This window comes from Solanum dulcamara, chromosome 4 (genome assembly GCF_947179165.1).
Source record: "Solanum dulcamara chromosome 4, daSolDulc1.2, whole genome shotgun sequence".
Lineage (NCBI taxonomy): Eukaryota > Viridiplantae > Streptophyta > Magnoliopsida > Solanales > Solanaceae > Solanum > Solanum dulcamara.
Genome location: NC_077240.1, coordinates 22604772 through 22626723, shown reverse-complemented (window position 1 = coordinate 22626723; position 21952 = coordinate 22604772). Strand labels below are relative to the sequence as shown.

At 33.0% G+C, this 21952-nt stretch overlaps 1 protein-coding gene and 1 pseudogene across 2 annotated transcripts; one reads left to right on the top strand and one right to left on the bottom strand.

Annotated features, from left to right (window-relative positions):
• The first annotated feature begins 2984 nt into the window (after positions 1-2984).
• LOC129886967 (mediator of RNA polymerase II transcription subunit 27-like) lies at positions 2985-5060 on the top strand (annotated as a pseudogene). The gene is made up of 2 exons (XR_008766275.1): positions 2985-3368; positions 3489-5060. The product of XR_008766275.1 is annotated as a mediator of RNA polymerase II transcription subunit 27-like (transcript).
• A 6584-nt stretch (positions 5061-11644) lies between these two features.
• On the bottom strand, positions 11645-13686 carry LOC129884108 (zinc finger BED domain-containing protein RICESLEEPER 1-like). The gene is made up of 5 exons (XM_055958467.1): positions 13096-13686; positions 12442-12981; positions 12315-12390; positions 11779-12194; positions 11645-11707 (listed from the first exon to the last, which is right to left on the bottom strand). Exons 1-5 carry the CDS (start codon positions 13684-13686, stop codon positions 11645-11647), a joined length of 1686 nt encoding a protein of 561 aa, XP_055814442.1.
• Positions 13687-21952: the final 8266 nt, after the last annotated feature.

The window sequence follows — 21952 nt, the reverse complement described above, 5'->3', positions numbered from 1 at the left end:
TCTTGTAACTATGACTTTGAAATGGGTACTAGGACAGGCCCATGGTTACCTCAAAATGTAATGCTAAAACTGAAATAAAAGATGAAAATAAAGATTCCAGAGCACCTCTGAATGCAAAGAGGTCCCACCATAAGCCGGACGGGAAATAATCTCAGCAATACGCATGTTGATGATCTCTAAGATGTGTGTCTGCATCATTAAACGATGTAGGTCAAATGACGCCAGTACATTGAATATATGAGTATGTAATATAGCCGAAGCAAAATAAATGAAAGGAAAAATTGCAACAAATAAAATGTACTCAACTGGATGTAGATAGATAAAGAAATAAAATCAGTTACCTTTATCAAATACTTACTCATCTATGAACTCAATAATATAAAGTAATATAGTAAAAATATTTTTTAACCTCCTTGGGAGATTCTCTAACTGACAACAATCACTATGATATATGTGATGATATTGCGTCTCGCCCATGCTGCCAGAACCGTCCTATACCTTGCTAGGGTATAAGATCTCTCAACTAAGTGGATCCACTAAGTACTATAAGGAAGTCATCTAAAAAGTATGAATCGTTTACCCATGTTGGATACATGGTTTATAAGGACTATGAATTGTTTGAACTCGTTTCCATATCGGTGCTCGATACTACTCCCAATAATTATATACTCATAATCTATAAATACATTCTCTTTCTCAATTGAAGTAATTACTCAAAAGATCCTCTTAAAGGAGATATAACTTTGAAATATCTCTAAACTTATAAACTATTTAGAAATCAAAGTTTCTCTTTCTTCAATGTAAAAAGTGACACATTTGGGAATACTTAGTTCCCTTATGCTCTTGCCCAATTCATATTTAAAAACTCTTTCTCAAAACTCATTTTTTTTTCTCCTCAAAAATCAATTTAAAGACAAAATTTACTTTTAAATAGACTTCTCAATAATAACTCAATGAATACTCAAATAACAGGGTTCATACTAAAAAATAAACATGAACAATCAACTCAAGAATCTCAAATGCACAATATATAGCAACTCAATAATTGGGGATAAAATGATACTAGTCATCCCAAGAATACTCAAAACTAAGGACAAAACCCTAGATTACTCTTTTACAGAATTTAGATAGATGTATGGTATGAGGATGAACTCAATCCATCACTATGATTATCTTTACATATCTGGAATGACGATTAACTGAGCGTAAATCAAAGTCTTGGCTTGAAATTCTTGAGCCCCAAATCCTCTTCTCCCTAATCTTTTTTCTCAAAAGTTCTAAGTGTTAATGAGAGGGAAAAACTCTATTGGGTATGATAAGGGACTGATTTTTATTCCAAAATATATTGGGTTTAGTTTGGAAAAAATGAGAAAAGACCAAACTAACCCTCATTAGAATACTAGACCCGTGAAGCTCACCACGACCCGTGGTAATGGTTGTGATAAAGAGGGTCGACTGGGCTAGGAGGGATTGACTCCCACGAAGGCCACCACAGTCCGTGAAGTACTCTACGGTCTGTGGAGCTTGTCGTGGTTTTCTCCCATATAAGGGATCTTGGGGGTCAAGGTCCACTGAACACTTTCACAGCCTTGGAGACTTTCACGGCTCATGGAGGATTTTGTGAAGATGGGGAAAAACTTGGCTCCTGAAGGCTGCCTTCCACGGGGCACTATACAGACCGTATAACCCTCAACGAACTGTATAGGTGCCCGTGAAGGTGGGGTCTCTAAGTTTTAAAAAGGGAGAAGTTCACGGATCATCTCTATGACTTTTGAAAGCCACCACGGTCCTTGAAGGTGTTTATGGAACTTCCCTTGGAAAATTTCCACTTGGCCTCAACTCCACGGGATCCTTTTACGGCTCGTGGTGATCACCACGACCCGTGGACAGGGCTCGTGAAACCCTTTGACCTGCAATTTCATTCCTTCGGGTCTTTTCAAAGTTAATTTAGTCCAGGAACTTCAGGGGTGTTACATTCTTCCTTTCAATTTCACCATTGATGGTTGCTCTGATACTTTTCTTTGTCCTTTCAATTTCGCCATTAATGCTTGTATTTTCTTCTTCTTCTTCTTCATCGTCGTTATTCTTTTTTAAAAAAATTCAACGTACTAAAAACATGAATTATTTCGAGCAAATTACATATGAAAAGACTCGAAGCATTGAGAGGATTTCATATCTAAATTTGGGGACTATTTAGAGGTGATTTTGAGTTGATCTAGATTGAATTCGTCAGTGTATACTGCATGTATAGTTAATCTATATTTAGTTTTTTTAGTGTATCATAATGTATGGTCAATATATAGCTCATGTATAGGTACGCTATATTGTATAGTCAATGTATACTTTCTATGACTTTTGACAAACTATAGTGTATAATCAATATATACTTCCAATGACTTTTTTTATTGTACGTTATATATAAAAACATTCATTTTTTATTGTACAACATTGATGCATACACTATATGTCATATATACACGTTTATACATAACTATACAATATTGATACATTATATAATCTATTTTGTATAATGTATATGTATTGTATAAACAATGCATATAGATATAGATATACATTTTTAATATATAGATATACATCATATATATATACACACACACATTACATGTACAACAACTATTTTTGTTGAAATTTTTTTTGTCACAAGAATGGAAGAGGTAGAAATTTGCTCCATCACGTTGTTTTCATTTTTTATATGAGAAATACCTTGGGAGGCATGTATATAGTAGCGATACTCACTACAAAAAATGCAGCTTTACCCCCAGGGTTTTCTCCCATTTAGCCATGGTTCTCGCGTGGCTAAACCTCATATTTTTAGCTATTTTTATGTAAAAAATATGATTATAATTATTATAAACTAATTATTTTGTTGTGCATATATATATATATATGAAATTGTCCCTATATTAAATAGGAAGTAGAATTTTAATTTTAAATAGATATATACGCCTACAATTACTCGGACATCCTCTTGACATGCTGCTACAGTTATCTTTTGGAATATGCAATAGCTGTAAAAATTGGTTGACAACCCATTCCAGGGTATATTGTTCGTACCGTACAATTGGACAAAAAAGATTACAGAAAATATGTAGTGATTGTTTGCTGTATCAAGTTGTCCTATAAAGTTGAGTGATGAACAGTCTCCTCCTTCAAAGTGGAAAAGGAGGCTACAATCACTCGCACATCCTCTTAGCTTGAGGCTGTGGTTCATTTTTGTTTTCCTTCGCTACTTTATGTTCTTGTTCCTAGTTTTATGGGGTTCTTAATTAGAATTTTAGCTCTGAAGCACGATATCAGACATGAATTGCATGTTTGAAGCTTGTTGATGACAAAATGAGATTGTTGAGGTGACCATTAAATTTTTTGAAATATGATATGATTAATTGTAGTTTTTGAGCTGGCTTTTATGGTTATCGGTTAAGGTTGGCCCTCACTCAGTTCTCCTTTTTTCCAAAAAATGAAAATAGAACACCTCATCCACGGAGCATAATTGCCAACAGTAAAACCTCCCAAGGTTCAGACCTGCCTAAATGCAGCAACCAACACTACCAACTCACACGGCGGCGGTACCAGGAGCTTCAGCCGCAGAGTCCAACGAGGCGAGTGGAGATGCGCCGCCGAAGCAGGTGGCAATGGCACTGGAGCGGCTGGGGCAGGCGAGTCGACTCATAGCTGATATTAGAATCGGCGGAGATCGGCTCCTGGAAGCCCTATTTGTGGCGGCTCAGCGACCACACTCTTCTGAACCTTTGCATCTTATCCTCAAAGAAGAAGCTTCCATGAGACAACACCTTCAAGACCTTCGTTCTGTTGGAAGGCAGTTAGAAGATTCTAGTGTTCTCAATGATTCCCTTCGATTACGAAGTAATTCATGGGGCCTCCACATGCCCTTGATTTGTCCTGACGGTGCTGTTGTTGCATATGCATGGAAGAGACAACTTGCTGGTCAGGCTGGTGCATCTGCAGTTGATAGGACCAGGTTAGCTCTCAAGGCCTTTAATGATCAGAAAAGACGATTTTCCCCCACCTTGATACCAATTGTGGTAAGGAGGGTGTGACAAAGAAACTTTGTGGTCCTCCATCAAGTGATCAAGAAGAAACTTGTGAACTGAAAACAGTGTCTGAAGTTTTGACTCATCTGAAAAAGGAGGTTCCAAATGTAATAACTTTCTCTTACCAGCGTTTGGATTGGTTGATGCGAGCTACCTCGTTGCCCTCTTCGACCAGTGAAAATTCTATTGAAATATCGAAAGAGAATACTTTCCAAAGCACGAGAACATTAAGACAAGGATCATCTGATGATGTTGTTCCAGACAAGGATGCCATAATCGAATTGTTGATTCCTTCTGTTTTTAGAGCCATAGTATCAGTTTCCCCTGCTGGTTCCTTGGATCCTGATGCTGTAGCGTTCTTCTCGCCAGATGAGGGTGGTAGCTATGTACATGCGAGGGGATTTTCAGTTCATCATGTATTTAGGCACATCACAGAGCATGCTGCTATGGCTTTACAGCATTTTACAGGTGTCGGTACCAAGACAGCCTTGCTTTCTTTGCTGTTCTGGGTTTGCAGCTACCAGACTTTGTTCTCGAAAGTTTGCAGCAAGTGCAGCCGTCTACTATCAATGGACAAAGAATCTGCTGTGCTATTGCCTCCGGTTAATCACCCTTACCGAAATTTTTATGCTGGAAACTTCTTGTCAAAGTCTGCCTCAAAAGAGGACCAAAGTGTGGATTCTACACAGGGCTTTCATATCGACTGCTTTTCTGAGGAAGCATAGAAAATCAACTTTCTGACACCTGAACAAAAACATTGTATTGTACAAAGAAATTCCAAATCTATAGATAGGCTTTCAACATTTTGGACCTCTTTCCCAACCAGATAGGTAGCAACCAGTTTTTGTACTTTCGGTTTCTTGCATTTAAATTCGTAATCGTTTCCTCATTATCATGCTTGATCTTGAAGATTGTACTAAGAAACCTCATATTTAGAGGCTCTGTTCAACAAAAATAGAAATAGGCCGCTGCTTTGATTCATGAAATGAAAATCTAAAGACCATTGTTTTTACCCTTTTTAGGATGAATTTAAAAAGATGAAAGACTCAAATATGCCTTGAGAAAAAACTTATTTATATCATATAAAGTTTGGCTCATTTATGCCATTTTCATTTGAAAAAAAACTCATTCATGCCATTATTTATTAATTGAAATAGCATAAATGAGCCAAATTTTTAACGGATGACATAAATAATCCTTCTCTCAAAGTTCGATGGCTTATTTGAACCTTTTTCATTTTAAAAAATAATTTAGTTAATGACATGACTGAATCATAATTGACCGTGTGAACAAAATAGTTTTGCAAAATGAAAAATGTTTTTAGTTTATAAATAATGGTATAGATTAACTTTTTTTCAAATAAAAATGCCATAAATGAGTCAAACTTTTAGAGAATGAAATGAATAAGCCTTTTCTCAAAGTTCGACAACACATGTGAGTCTTTTCTAGAAAAAATGAATAACAAGTATTATTATCTTCGACTTTTAAGTCCTATTTGATTTTTTGAGATTTAAAGAGTCCTATGTTTCATTAGTTTTCTTATAAAAATTGTCTCTTGTCCAAGCACAAAATGACACTTCAGATTTAAGCATTTTCCACTTTCCATTCGAACTACTTTCAAATATATACAAAGTAATTACTTTACATAAAAAAAATTATAAAAATATATAGCTTATTAAACCATACAATATAAATTACATATACAATGACGTATATATTGATTATTCAATTCCGATCAACTCAAAATCTATTCAAAACCATCTTAAACTCTTCTGTCCCAAATCATCGAATTTTTCTTGCCGTTGTAGCCCACCAACATTTCGCACCAGGAGCAGATTTCTCACTTTAGATGGCATTCCGACAAGCACTCATTTCTTACCACTGCTGATTCAGTCAGTGACTGTCGAAACTCTTTTCTGATTAGTTTTGTAATTTTGTCTGATAATATAGACGCAAAAGGAGGAGGAGAAGAAGAAGGACGAAGCAGGAGCAGCAACAGAAGAAGGTGAAGAAGAAGAAAGAGGAGAAGTAGCAGCAACATAAGAGAAAAATGAAGAAGAAGACGCAACCGACCTTTTTTTTTTGGAAAAATTAGGGCCAAATGACCATTTTAGGCAAATTAAATAATGGGAAAATTACACAAATTGGACTAATTAGGAAATGTATTTACTTAAATCGGACTCAATCTAAATTATTTATCCGAATTAGATCCATGACCCAATGATAAAGCACTAACACCTTCCTCGTTGGGGCTCCGTACATTGGGAAAAGGCTGACGCGATGGGAAACCGGCCACATCTTTGATATATATTCCAATAGTATCTATCTATATATATATATATACTTTGATACTATCAAACAACAATCAAATAATCTTTTTACCGAAATACTATTTGATATATATATATCTACTTCTCTATATACTTTGAATTCATTAAAACGCAAATTAGCAATTAAAAAAAAGGAATAACTTCCTGTAAATAATTTCTTTTTTTAAAATACAAATATTCTTTTCCCTTAAATAATTGGGAAAGGGTCAATTTTTTTAATTTATATGGAAAAGGGTCAAAAAAAATTTAAAAACTATATGAAATTAAACAAAATGTCCTCGTGAAAAATGCATGCATCGATCGATGAAGTATGTCTCGACTCGCTTATTTCGTGGAGAACTAGTGATTAATGTTATTACAAAACATCATATCGTGTTATGAATTTGACATCGGATATGAGATGAGTAATTGATTTTTTTATATAAAGATATGAACAACTCCGAATTAGATACACAACTCAAACTATTTACCCGTCTGCCCCTTGTTCTATGCACTGAACCATTGCTTCTTCATCTTTGATTTATATTCCAATAGTGTATATATATATATATATATATATATATATATATATAAATGGTCTTTTCACTGAAACAACAATAACCCCGTGAAATTCCACAACATGGGGTCTGGGAGAGTAAAGTGTACGCAGACCTTACTCCTATCAAGGTAGGACAACTGTTTTCGAAAGACCCCGACTCAATAAAAGCATAAAAAGAGGTCAGATAAGGCTAAACAGTTCAAAACGATATGAGAAAGTAAATAACGAAAGCAACACAAATAATATAGAGTAAATAAAGTAGAGAAAGTAATAAATAATAACAGAAATCCGAACACGAGAAATTATAGTGCACTAATGCGCCTACTAATAAGAAAGAATCACGAGACTATGTACTAGCCTTCTATCCTAATGTGGGTCCTCCACACCCTCCTATCTAAGGTCATATCCTCAGTAAGTTGTAACTGTGCCATGTCCTATCTAATCACCTCTCCCAAATATTTCTTCGGCCTACCCCTACCTCTTTTAAAACCATCAATGGCCAATCTCTCACACCTCCGCACTAGGATGATCTGTGTCTCTTCTCTTCACATGCCCAAATCATCTCAGTCGCATTTCCCTTATCTTGTCTTCCACTGAGGCGACTCCTACTTTGTCCCGAATAGCCTCATTTCTAATCCTGTCGCTTCTAGTATGCCCACATATCCATCTCAACATTTTTCTCTCAGCAACCTTCATCCTTTGAACGTGAGAGATCTTAACTGGCTAACCCTCCGGCTCATATAACATAGTCGGTCTAACCACCACTTTGTAGAACTTTCCCTTAAGTTTTGGTGGCACCTTTTTGTCACATAGCACTTCGAAAGCAAGCCTCAATTTCATCTACCCTGCCCTAATACGATGTGTGACATCATCGTCAATCTTCCCGCTGCCTTGCATGATAGATCCAAGTTACTTAAAATTACTTTTCTTTTGGATAGCCTAGGCACCGAGACTAACTTCCGTGCCAACCTCCTGAGGTATCTCACTGAACTTGCACTCTAAGTACTCTGTCTTGGTCCTACTCAGCTTAAACCCTTTAGACTCCAAGGTATGTGTTATGCCCCGTACTTCTGAACTTCGGAAAGCCTTCTTAAACTTCTTAAGAGTTGCCATGTGACCCTGATTAGTTACAACGCTATCAAATAACTCTAAGGAAAGGAGAATGAGATACTCCATAATAGAGAGGATCAAAAATAGGGTTAGAAGAAGTTGAAAGGAGTCGGAAGCCAAGTAATGAGTCGTAGGACTTGACCTACTTGCATAAGCTACCGATTTGGACATCTTGCATAATTAAGCTCCTGGAGCACACATTGAGCTTAAGTAGCAAGGAATACGTAGGCTCTTGAAGTGAGACGAGATTACGAACTCACAAAAATGAAGCAAGCAGGTGACAAGTAGGTGACACACCTACTTGGACTAAGTAGGTGACCCACCTACTTGGGGTGGACCCCACGCTGCCATGTGGCAGCGTATGATTGGTTGTATGGCGTGAAGTGGCACCCTAGGGGGATGCCACGTGTCCCCTTAGGGGATGCCACATGTCACATCCTAGGGAAGGCTATATATACTTAGTCTTATGACTAAGCCTTCATTTTCCATCCTTTTTACACTTAGAAAAAAAGATGAGAAACATTGAGGAAGAGAGAAAAGAGCTATGGCAGCCATGACTTTGAGGTAAGGCCTCCATTTTCGATCCATAAATTAATTATTTAAGGTATCCTACGGTGATATAGCGGTGTTTAACAACATAAAATTTATCGTTAGGAAAAAGAAGAGGTTTTTGTTCTTGTTAACAGACCCGTTTTTTAATGATACTACTGTTAGTAAAATGAGTATAACTCCTTGTATAAGGCTTAGTTTCAAGTGATTCAAGATATTTTGGAAAGATATTTCATAGGGATATAATTTTTATTTAGCCTCTAAAACCCAGTTTTGCTTTTATCTGCTCGAAAAAGGATGAGGAAGTATAGTTGAGGTGCTGCCCAGATTTCGTTTTAAATATTCTACAAGGACTGTTGTTGGTATTTTGGGCATATAGTTTTGTACAAAATTGTTGAAGGGGTGATTCAAAATTATTTGCGACCCTAAGACACATGTCTATAACTTTCATTGAGGACACAAATCCTGTTTCCCTCAATTACCCCTTCTAAACTATGCGACAATACAAGACAGTAGGCTGTCCAGAATCCACGTTTTGATAATTTTGGCGAGTTTGATGAGTTTAGGTTAAGGTAAGGGTTTTACTTTCAATGTGGGGTTTATGGTGTTGTTATGAAGTGTATTATATGTTGTTTAAGTGGCTGGAAATGTGAAAACATCATTGAAATGCTTGACGTTCGAAATAAACTAAATTGGAGTCGCTATAGTTGAATTGTCGTCAAAGTAAAGTGTTGTGCTTGTGGTGTACTGCTGCAGCTGTGGGGGGGATTTTTGTAGGGACTAAAGGTGTTCTAAAAGGGGTGTAGGTGCTTCTGGTAGCAGCCACACAACCCCTCATTTCGTATAAATAAAGGCTTGCAAAATAAAGACTAGAAACCATATTTTGGTGTAGTAATTTTCAGCAGGTTGTTTGGAGCTTATGTTGTGTGATGTCGCCATGTTTTATGTGTATATATGCTGCAGGGTGTTATTGTTGGTTGGATGTAGTGATTAGGGATGTAATTGAAAATTCGGATAGGGCACTTTATAGAGGAGGTGCTGCCTAATTTTCGTTAACGCCTTAACTAATTAAAGAACTAATCGAGGAGACGAATAAGGAAATAGGTTCCATGAATACTAAGGTGCAACTGAGGGCACTGAAAAGTTAAGGTTGTTTATACTCACATTTCTTCCATGTTAAATAGGTTCGGAGGACGACGACGTGGGCATGATTGAGAGAAGTCCATACGAGGTATGTGAAGCTTTCTTTTGGCATGTTTTGGCATAAGTATGTAAAGCTTATCTTCTTTTCTTTTGGCATGTCTTAGCCATAAGTGGTTGGTATATGTAATGTGGAGATAGTCCTATTCTTAGAATCCCGAGCATGATTCATTAATCTTATTCACTTCTTGATGATAGAACTCCCGCGATGGTTGAGTTATGGTCTTGTAAGCCTTTTACGTGATAAAAAGTAATACACGTGAAGCTTGTCTCTTCTTTCCTTTGGAATGTCTTAAATGTAAGTGGATTGAGGTATGATATGAGTGTAAAGACAGTTTCAGTTGTAAGTCTCGAGTATAACTCGTGACTCGGATTCACTCCTAAACGCTAAGGGTCTTAAAGTAGTTGAACTACGACCCTCGAGCCTTCTATAGGCTGAATAGTGATGGAATGTGTAAGCTCCTATACCTAAGGGCTCTTGAACATACTTTATAGTGATACCTGAGGGATGTTTGACATGTTACCAAGTCTTACATGCACGTATATGCATTGTTATGTGATATGTGGATCGAGCCATCGTTCCTCGGCATTATTATATGATATGCATGTATACGAGTTGGGCTTTCATTCTTCGGCACTAATATATGAGATATACGGACTGGGCTGTCATTCCTCAGCATTAATACACAATATATGGATCGGGCCGTCGTACCTCAGTATTATTAGGGGTGGGCATTCGGTATTCGGTTCGGTATTTTCAAAATTTAGATTCGATAATTCGGTAATCGGTAATTCAAAATATATACCAAATACCGAACTTTCAAACTTCGGTTCGGTAATTCGGTAATCGGTAAATAAAAATTCGGTTCGGTACGGTATTCGGTAATACCCAAATTTCTGCATCTTATAAGATCAACACAAATACAAGCACTTTTTTTTACAAGATAAATAGCCACAAACCATCTTAAAATAAAACCTAAAACTAAAAGGCAACAACAGGCAACAACAACAAAGTGCTTCAGCCTTCAGCTGCAACACACAACAACTAACAACAATACAACATAAGCTGCAACAATACACCAAGCAGCAGCACACTACAACACCTGCAGCAGCTCCCTACACACACTACAACACCAAGCAGCAGCAAACTACAACACCTGCAGGCTGCAGGCTGCACTGCAGCAACAATAAGCCAACCAGCAGCAACAATAAGCTGCAACACACTCAAGCATCTCCCTACACACACTACAACCAGCAGCAACAACACCTGCAGCAGCTCCCTACACTACAACCAGCAGCAACAACACCTGCAGCAGCTCCCTACACACACTACAACCAGCAGCAACAACAAACTACAACACCTGCAGGCTGCAGGCTGCACTACAGCAACAATAAGCCAACCAGCAGGCAACAGCAACAATAAGCTGCAACACTACAACCAGCAGGCACAATAAGCTGCAACAATAAGCTGCAACAGCATACAACATGCAACAACAACAACAAAATAATTCAGCTGCAACACACAACAACAACAAACAACATAAGCTGCAACACTACCTGCAGCAGCAGCACACTACACACAATAACAACAACACCTGAAGCAGCTCCAAAATCAGAAGTCAGAAACAGTAGCAACAGAGGAAATAGAGTCCAAAATTTGCTTTTACTGTTTTTCAGCTTGAACAATGCAAGTCAATATCATCCATAGCTAAAAAGAATTTAAAATGTGTCAATAATTAAACAAAGTAAAAAAATATAAAAATAAAATACCAAAACTGAAAAACATACCAAGTTCAAGTTTCATAAGGTCATTAAAATCTTCTTCAACATTTATGGGATAAGGTTCATTTCGACGCCAATCTTGAAGACAAATAACAACTTGCACCAATTTCGGAGTCAAAGAACTCCTAAATGAATCAAGAATACGGCCTCCGGTGCTAAAGGCACATTCCGATGCCACACTAGAAATTGGAATTGCCAACACATCACGAGCCATCTCAGAAAGAATTTTATATCTAGGAGAATGAACTTTCCACCACGACAAGATATCAAAATTATCGTCATCATCAGTCGGCTCTAGTTCTTCACTAAGATACCTTTCCAACTCTGACTTACTACCCAAACCTGTACCATCTAGTTTGTTCCTCTTCATTTGGATCCTATTTCTTACTTTTGTTGATTTTGTGCTAGTGTTAGAGATAGATGAATCCGATGTCTGACCCGATAAATCAGAGAGAGTAGATGGGCGTCGAGATACATTAGAGAATTTTGCTACATACTCTTCAAACATAGATTTCATGTAAGTCACCATTTCATCTTTTATTTCACTCCCCTTTTCATCTCCAAACATATCCTCAAGTGCGTCGCCAACATACTCAAGTTTGTTACGAGGATCTAAGATAGAGGCAATAAAAAGCACTTTATTCATTTTTTCAGGAGCACCCCAATACTTGACAAACTTTTCTTTCATTTTTTCTCCCATTTTTGCCAAAGAAGGATCATTGTCTTCCATACACTCTCTTAAATGATTGTGAAGCTCAACTATATCTTCAAAGTGACCAGCAGAAGTGACGTAGAGTGAACCTGAAACCTTTTCAGTTAGATCATAAAATCTTTTAAGAAATATTACCATATTACTTACCTTTTGCCAATCATCACTTTCAAGTACACCTGAAACACTTCCATCTTCACAAACATGATTAGCAAGATAAGTTGACAATCCACCATCTTCGAGATCAAAGTAATCAAATGCACTCTCAAAATGTTGTGCGGCATCCAACATCAAGTAGGTCGAATTCCACCGGGTTGAAACATCTAAACATAATGACTTCTTACTGTCTATATTTTTTAGTTCACAACATTCCTTAAATTTTCTAATCCTTGCGGGAGATTGTCTAACATATTTCACCATTTGCCTAACACGTTTGATCGATGGACCAACTTCTTTCATGCCATCTTGCACAATAAGATTCAAAATGTGAGCCATACATCTCACGTGAAGATGGTTACCACATTTCATGTTAGATCCCCAATTAACCATTTGTTTGTGTAACTCTTTCACCATGACATCATTAGAAGAAGCATTATCTACAGTTATAGTGATTATTTTCTCCAATTTCCAATCAAGCAAACACTTACTAATCCAACGGGCCATTTCGTCACCCTTATGACTAGTAACAACCTGAAAGTTTAAAATTCGTTTATGCAAAAGCCAATCACTATCAATAAAGTCTACTGTCAAATACATATAATTTATTCTTTGAATAGATGTCCATGTGTCTGTGGTTAGACAAACTCTCGGTGATGTTTCTTTCAAATACTTCATAAACTTTTGTCTCTCTTCACCAAAAACTTGATAACAATCCCTAGTCACTGTTCTACGGGAGGGAACTCGAAATAAAGGTTGGGTTTTTTTCATAAAATTCTTAAAACCTTCCTTTTCAACAAAACGAAAAGGAAGTTCATCAAGGATTAACATCTCAACTAAAGCCCTCCGAGATGCCTCTTGATCAAAAGTCCAAATTGCCCCATCACACATTTCACCTTCTAAGGGAAAGTTTAAATTTGATTGTTTGTACTTGGAATTGAAATTGTTAACCTTATTTGGATTTTTAGGACAAGTTTTCAAATGTTTATTGAGTCCACTTGTTCCATTTTTAGTTGAATCAGCTAAGAGAACTTTACCACAATACCTGCACTTAGCTTTATTAATTCCATCTTCTAAGAGCTTCTCATAATGCGGCCAAGCAGCAGATCTTGATTCTATAGCTTTTCTCTTCACCATCAATGCATGTTGTTGAACTTCCATTGTTGAATCAAGAGACTCGGTAAGAGCCAAAGGTGTGCTTCCAATGACATTGGTCGTTCGACTTGTTTCATCTTCCATCTAAACATTGAAGAGAATACAAATGTTATAAGACAATAATTAACAATCATTTTCATTTGAAAGAAAGGAAGCAAGAAACTAAGAGCTGATACAGTGAGTTGGTTACTACTTTTTCCAATTCATTTCAAATCACAAACTTCACTTATAGTATATAGAAAATGAAACCTTCTCAATCTTAAGACATAAATTAACAATCATTCAAAAAACACAAAAAATATGCAGAATCACAAAAATAAAATAAAAAATTCACATTCCCATATACAAAAATTAAGAATAGTTATTAGAAGGAGGGATGGGATGACTTACAGTTAGGAGGCAAGTATTATGTCTTGTGTGAGTCTTGGTTCAAAAAATGTCAATACAACAAATATGTGAGTCTTGGTTCAAAAAATGTCAATACAACAAATATGTGATTCTTGGGGTATCTCATGTTTGGTCAAAGCATATTATCTCAGATAACTTTAAATATGCCGGACAATTCAATTGCTTCAAGAGTTGCAGTATGGACCACTGTATGTATGCTCTCTATTTTGCCCCCCACCCACCCACAAAATGAATCTAATTTTCCTATCATTCATTTTTATATATATTTTTCTCTACTATGCAGGTTATCAACCCATTCACGAAGTATCCTCTTTCACTGTCAATTGTTGACATTTCTTTTTTCCTGGAATATTAGTTTAACACTTTAGATTGCTTGAGTTGACAAAAATAGATAATTATGCATATCCTATGGTTTAACTTAAAGTTCACACTTGCACAGATATGCGTTGTTGATGAATCCCTTAGGAAGAAGCATAGAGGAATTGCTGCATTATTTTGGGGGAAAATAGAGACAGAATGTGAAGGAAGACTGGAAGAGGAAGAGGAAGAGAAGAAGCAAAGAGAACTTACCTTCAACTGAAGCGGTGAAGGTGAAAGCGGCGTGAAGCTGATGGCGGCGTGACGGCGCGGTGAAGTTGAAGGGCTGAAGGCGACGTGAAGGCACGGTGAAAATGAAGGGCTGAAGGCGGCGTGAAGGGCAGAAGCAGAAGTGCAGAACTTCAATACTCAATAGTAGTGTATAGCCCTTTATGTTTAAAAATTAAAAGAAATTTTTAGGTTATGTTGAAGACAATTGGGCTGGATTAAATTATAGGGTATGTTGAAGACAATTGGGCTGGATTAAATTATAGGAATGGGCCTATAGCCCTTTATGTTTAAAAATTAAAAGGAATTTTTAGGAGGCCCAACAGAAATAATTCGGTATTCGGTAAATCCCGAATACCGAACGGGATAATTAATAAATATCGAAACCGAAACCGAAATACCGAAATTTAATATTCCGGTACCGAATACCGGACTCAAGTATCGAATACCGAATACCGAAATACCGAAATAGCCGGTTCGGTTCGGTAATTCGGTTTTTGGTATTTTATGCCCACCCCTAAGTATTATCATGGGATATATGGATCGGGCCGTCGTTCCTCGGCATTATTACACGATATGTAGATCGAGCCGTCGTTCCTCGACATGTGCTCTCTCTATATATGGATCGGGCTGTACGTTCCATAGTGCTAATAATATGCATATGTCTATCATGATAGATGATGTATTTGTAATACCGAGTTCCCGAGCGGGCTAGATATAGTACGTGATACAGGTATACATGACTTTATTTGGTGAGGTGTAGGTACAGTACCCTATTAAATGCTATACTTGATTTCTTGCATCCCTGTTTCAGTTGTTATCTCAGTAATGTATGCTTATATACTCAGTACATGTATCGTACTGACCCCCCTTTCTTCGGGGGGCTGCGTTTCATGCCCGCAGGTACAGATGTTTAGTTCAGAGATCCGCCAGCTCCGAATTTCCGCTCACCTATGATTGGAGGTGCTCCACTATTTCGGAGCCTAGTTTTTTTGTACTGGTCCTTCGGTGTATATATGTATTTATTTATTCAGGGGTACGGCGGGGGCCCTGTCCCGCCATATGTTACCGTACTATTCTTAGAGGTCTGTAGACATGTATGTATAGGTTGTTCATGAGTTTATTTCAGTTGTGCCTATATGGCACGTTGCGAATATTTTACGTTATGGCAGCCTTGTCGGCTTGCATTCTCTTTCATGATACGATACGAATGAAGGAGGCTACATGAACATGAAAACGTTTTGACCTATTGGGGTTTTGGGGTGTTTTATCACATTACCCGTAGTTCAATTTTGTTATATTTGAAAGTTACGTATACAGGGGTCTAGGTCAGACTCCAGTTACGGCCTATGGGGTTGGGTCGTGACAGAAGTGGTATCAAAGCAGTTCGTACTTGGATTATCTTCAGACCGTGTCTAGTAAAGTTTTGTTTATCGGTGTGTTGCGCGCCACATCTATAAACAAGAGGCTACAGGGCATTTAAGATGTTTCCTTTCTTTCATATCTAAGATCATGCTATAGATCCGAGTCATAGAAAATCTCCTTATACTAACCTCTGGTTTCAACAGAAGGACAACATTGATAGAAGGAGGTGACTGACGATATCAGAAGTTACACAGCACGCAGGTAAGCAAGGCACGAAAGATAGGTGCCAGGTAAGGTATTGAAATATGATTGACATGTAAAGTTGAAAGTTGAAAGGAAAAGTAGACGGAAAGTCTAAACAGGTACAGTTAGAGTTGGACATATGAGGTAAGTCCATCAGTTTATACTATTGTTGATATTTGGCGCCCTGTGAGGATACGATATGACGTGATATAATACGTATATATGTATCTGTTATACCCCATTTTAACTCGAGGTCAAACGGTGTACAACATATTGATGATTCCTAAATTATTTAATTTTAAGGAGTCGCCACCTAATTATTTTTAAGGTAAATTAGGATACCTAAATAATTAACTTATTCAATGCTAAAAATGATCTCCGATTAGTGGTCTACTTAGCTTATGAGATTCTAGATAAGGGTTCTAGTTATCCTAAAGGGAAGGGGTTAGGCATTCTTCAAGATTCGTTAAAAACGATTACCGGCCAAACTTAGGTTAAATGATTAAAATTATAAAAAGGTTGCTCAAAAAGTTTTGAAAACAAAGCTTAGTAACTAAGTGAGTGTTTAAATGCGATATATATATATTTTTATAACTAAGCCTTAAAGAAAAATATTGATTTCTTTTATCATGATGAACCATTTTAATTAAAGTTTTCACAAATCTAAATATCCATATAATGTTAGCTATTGCATTAGTGAGAACACAACGACAATAATAATAATAATAATATGATAAATAATAATAATAATAATAATAGAAATAATAATATTAATAACAGCAGTAAATAATAATAATAATAATAATAATGATAATAATAATAATGATGATAGTAACACTAAATAATACTAATAACGATAATAATAATAATAATAATAAAAATAAAAATACTAATGATGATAATGATAACGAATTTAATACTAATAATACTAATAAAGATAACGATAATAATATTAATAATAATAATAGTAAAATAAAATACTACGAATAATAATAGTAACGATAATAATAATAATAACAGTAAATGAAAATACTACTACTACTATTAGTACTACTACTACTAATAATAATAATAATGAAGAAAATAATAATAATAATAATAATAGTAGATAGAAATACTACTAATACTAATGATAATAATAATAATAATAATAATAATAATAATAATAATAATAATAATAATACTAACAGTAAAATAAAATACGACTACAACTCATAACAACAACAACAACAATAATAGTAATAATAATAATGGTAAATAAACTATACTAGTATAATAATGATAACAAAAATAATAATAATAATAATAATAATAATAATAATAATAATAATAAGTAAATAATAATAATAATAATAATAATAATAATAATAATAATGATAAATAGTGATAACAACAACAATAATAATAATAGCAATAATAATAATAATAATAATAATAATAATAATCATAATAATAATAATATGATAACGGTAAATATAATAGCAATAATACGAATAATAATAAATAGATAATAATAACAATAGCAATAATAATAATAAGAATAAGAATAATAACAATAAGCATAATAAATAATAACGTTAATAACAAATAACAATAACATATAATAATAATAAAGTAATAACAATAATAATAATAACAAAAATACTAACAATGATAGTAGTAATAGTGAATAAAAAAACATTGTTACTATTAATAATAATAATGACAAAAATAATAATAATAATAATAATAATAATAGTAATGAAATGATGATAGTAATATTAACGAAGTAATAATAATAGTAAAAAAAATAGCTATTAATAATAATGACGAAAATGATAATAATAATAATGCAAATAATAATAATAATAATAATAACGAAAATGATAATAATAATAATAATAATAATAGTACTACTAATAATATTAATAACGAAAATAATAATACATATAATAACATAATAATAATAATGGTAACATTAATAATAATAGCAGTAAAAAAAAATGTACTAATAATAATGATAATAATAATTACGAAAATATTAATAAACTAATAATAATAATAATAATAATGCTAACAGTAAATAAAATACTAATAATAATAATAATAAAACGGTAATAATCAAAAATATACTACTACTACTAATAATAATAATAATAACGAAAATAATAATAACAATAACAATAATAATATTAATAATAATAGTAGTAATACTAACAGAAAAATAAACATTTTACTGCTTCTCTTAATAATATTAATAATGAAAATAATAATATTAATATGAATAACGAAAATAATAATAATAATAATAATAATAATAATAATAATAATAAAAGTAATACTAACGGAAAAATAAACATACTACTACTTCTATTAATAATATTGACAGCGAAAATAATAATAATAATAGTAATAACAGAAAATAAATATACTAATAATAATAATAGCAATAATAATTAAAATAACAATAATAACGACATCAAATAAACAGACACTGATAATAAGAATAATAATAACAATAATAATAAATGCTGAAAAATATAAACAGTCCGGATTGACACTGAATATGACGATCTTATTCGTTTGCTATTTTTAAAAGATCTAGGATATCGACTCCATGTGAGGGTAGGATGATTATATCGAGTCTCAGATCAAGACTCCATTTTTGCTCCAGGGGTGTTCATGCAAAACAAGAAAATAATGACGAAATTAGCAAGATAATAATTTAGGATAACCTTTTATGATAATAACAATGAAAAATAAAAGAAGAACGGAATAAATATTACCTGTTGCTGGGCAGTGAACGGAAATGCTTTGGTCACGAATATACTCTTGTTTTTTTTTTAAGTAGAATCGAGTTCAAATTGAGAGAAAATTCAAAAATTCTTCCCTATTCTGTCTGTGTTTTTTTTTTCTCCCCCAAGTGTTCTGTCTAATCCCTCTATTTATAGGGAGATAGAAATTAAATAAAAAATAAAAATAAAAATAAAAATAAAAATAATAACGGATGATTAAAATAATGCGGAGTGGGCGAAAATATAAAATAATGCAGAACGGCGAAAAAATAATAATTAATACGAAATGGGCAAAATATTTAAATAATGCGGAATGGGCGGATTATTAAAATAATACGGAACGGCGGAAAAAAATAATTAATACGAAATGGGCCAAATATTTAAATAATGCGGAATGGGGCGGAATATTAAAATAATGCGGAATGAGTATTATTATATATATATTTTGAAATAGATTATGGCAAAATTTATTTGTTTGTTTTATTTATTTCGAACGAATATTATATATATTCTTTTTTGACGAATTATTTATTTTTTAATATATTTAATAAAAATAAATAAATAAAGGGGGACAAGAAATGTTTGGTGGAATACACGCGTGCATATATATATATATATATGCGGCCGAATTATTTATATTATTATTATATTTTAATTCAGATAAAGTATATATATATATATATATTTTTTATATTATTATTTATTTTATTATTTTTTTTAAAAAAAAACAAGGGACAAAGGGGTATGGGAAGGATTGTTATTATATATATATATTTTTTATTTATTTTATTTTCTGAAAAGTGGGTGGGGATTTATTTTTTTATATTTTTTTGAAATAGTGTCGGTTAGAGGGTATAAAAGAGATATAATATTAATATGGGTATATGTGCAGGGGACAATCATGGAATAAATAATGGTATAGGGATATGAGAAGGGGGACAAAACATATAATAATATATATATTTTATTTAAATTTTTTATTATTTTTTTTAAAAGAAATCGGATGAATTTTTATAATATATATATTTTTATTATTTTTATTTTTAAAATGGACAAAGAATGATGGGCGGGGCACGCGTGGATTAAAATAATATTAATATTTTAATTTTTATTAAAAAGATAAATAAGAAATAATAAAAAATTGGATGAATATAATATATATATATATATATATATATGGTAAAAAAGTGCGGCGGAAAATATATATATATATATATATATATTATTATATTCATTTTTTTTTTTAAAATTATTTGGATGAAAAGAAAAATAATTATATATTTTATTATTATTTAATGTTTATTATTATTTATTTTTTAAATAGGGGACAACGGGTGATGGGCATTATTAATATAGTATTAATATAGGTATGGGTGGTAAATTAAAATATATATTTATTATTATTATTATTATTATTATTATTATTATTATTATTTATTTTATTTTATTATTATTATTATTATTTACGGAAGATTTTAATTATTTTTATTTTCTGATGAATAAATAATATATATATTTTTTAATTTCTTTATTTATTATTATTATTTATTTATTGATTTACTTATTTTTATTATTTTTTGACGAGGAGATGGCATATATATTATTTGCGTGTTGTAGTATTAATGGAAGAATAAATAAATAAAAAAAAATGTTAATTCAATATTAATTATTTGTTATTTAGGAGAAGTAATGAAAACGTAAAATTAATTAGTGAAATTGGTTATCAAATTAGACGAATTAATTTACGATTTTCTTAATTTTAACAAAAGTAAAATGATTAACCTCATTGTAACTAATTATTAATTTACGAAATAATTAATTATGGTAAATAATAATTTTCTTTTTATAAGTCAAATTTAAATATTACTAAGAGATAATGACTATATAACAAAAAATAAAAATAAAAATGCATATGTTATGAAGATGACAAATTATTTAAAATACACTTGAAAATACGCATGGTTTTATAAAAGCCAATTATTTTAATTTAATTAAAATTGAAGAAGTCTAAAATTAAAATAAGATGAGTATGCATTAATTAATTAACAAACCTCTCATTTTTGACAAAGTAAATAATTAACTTCAGTTTAAATAAATTAACTTGAAATATGAGTCTATTAATTAAATCAAACTAATTAGAAGAGCTATTTATTTTAAAAATAAAAATCTTTTGAGACAACAATTTTTTTTTGAATAAATAATAAAATATATTATATTCAAGAATTATTTTATAAAAAAAAACAATATATATATATAGAGAGAGAAAGAGAAATTAATTTAAAATGATGATACCATATATGTATATTTCGTTTTATTATTATTATTATTATTATTATTATTTAATTTTATATATATATTTTATTATTATTTATTAATATATTATTTTTTTTTTGTAAAAGTTACGTTGTTGAGGGTAAAAATTGGGTGTCAACAGCTGTCCCTCTTTGATCGAAGACGATGAAAGAGTTTTTGGGCAAAGAAGTTGACATAATAGCCAATTTTGTCCCGACCATCAATGTTAAAATGAAGTTTATGAAAAATGAAGCGAAGCAAAAGGGAGCGTATTGACAATATAAAGAGATAAAGTGGAATTAAAAACCTGGACTCGACAAGGGGCGAGAATATTGGGAAGAACGAAGTAAAGCCTAACCCCAAAGAAATCGTCTCAATAACGAATAATGGCGAGACTGGATTTTAAAACCTAAATTATGGAAGTAGGTTGAGTAGAGTTCGAGAGTAGATTCATGACCATTGTTGGTGAGTTTGACTTTCCAATAAACATCCCCGTTCACTGCTTAGAAACAATTCCACGTTATGCTGCGATTTCTGCAAAACTTAAACTTGATAAGACAATTAGTAAATATTAAATATAAAGCAATGTGCAATAAGCTTATGGGAATGACACCTCTAGGGTGCGAGTATATATAATGCGGCCTTGCGAGCCGTAATGATTAAATAAAGCTTATGAAAACAGG

Coding starts and splice junctions, on each gene's coding strand:
- LOC129884108 (XM_055958467.1), bottom strand. CDS start 13,686: ATGGAAGATGAAACAAGTCGAACGACCAATGTCATTGGAAGCACACCT. Junction 12,982..13,095: donor TGAAAGAAACATCACCGAGA/GTTTGTCTAACC, acceptor TTAAACTTTCAG/GTTGTTACTAGTCATAAGGG. Junction 12,195..12,314: donor TCACAATCATTTAAGAGAGT/GTATGGAAGACA, acceptor CCTCTATCTTAG/ATCCTCGTAACAAACTTGAG.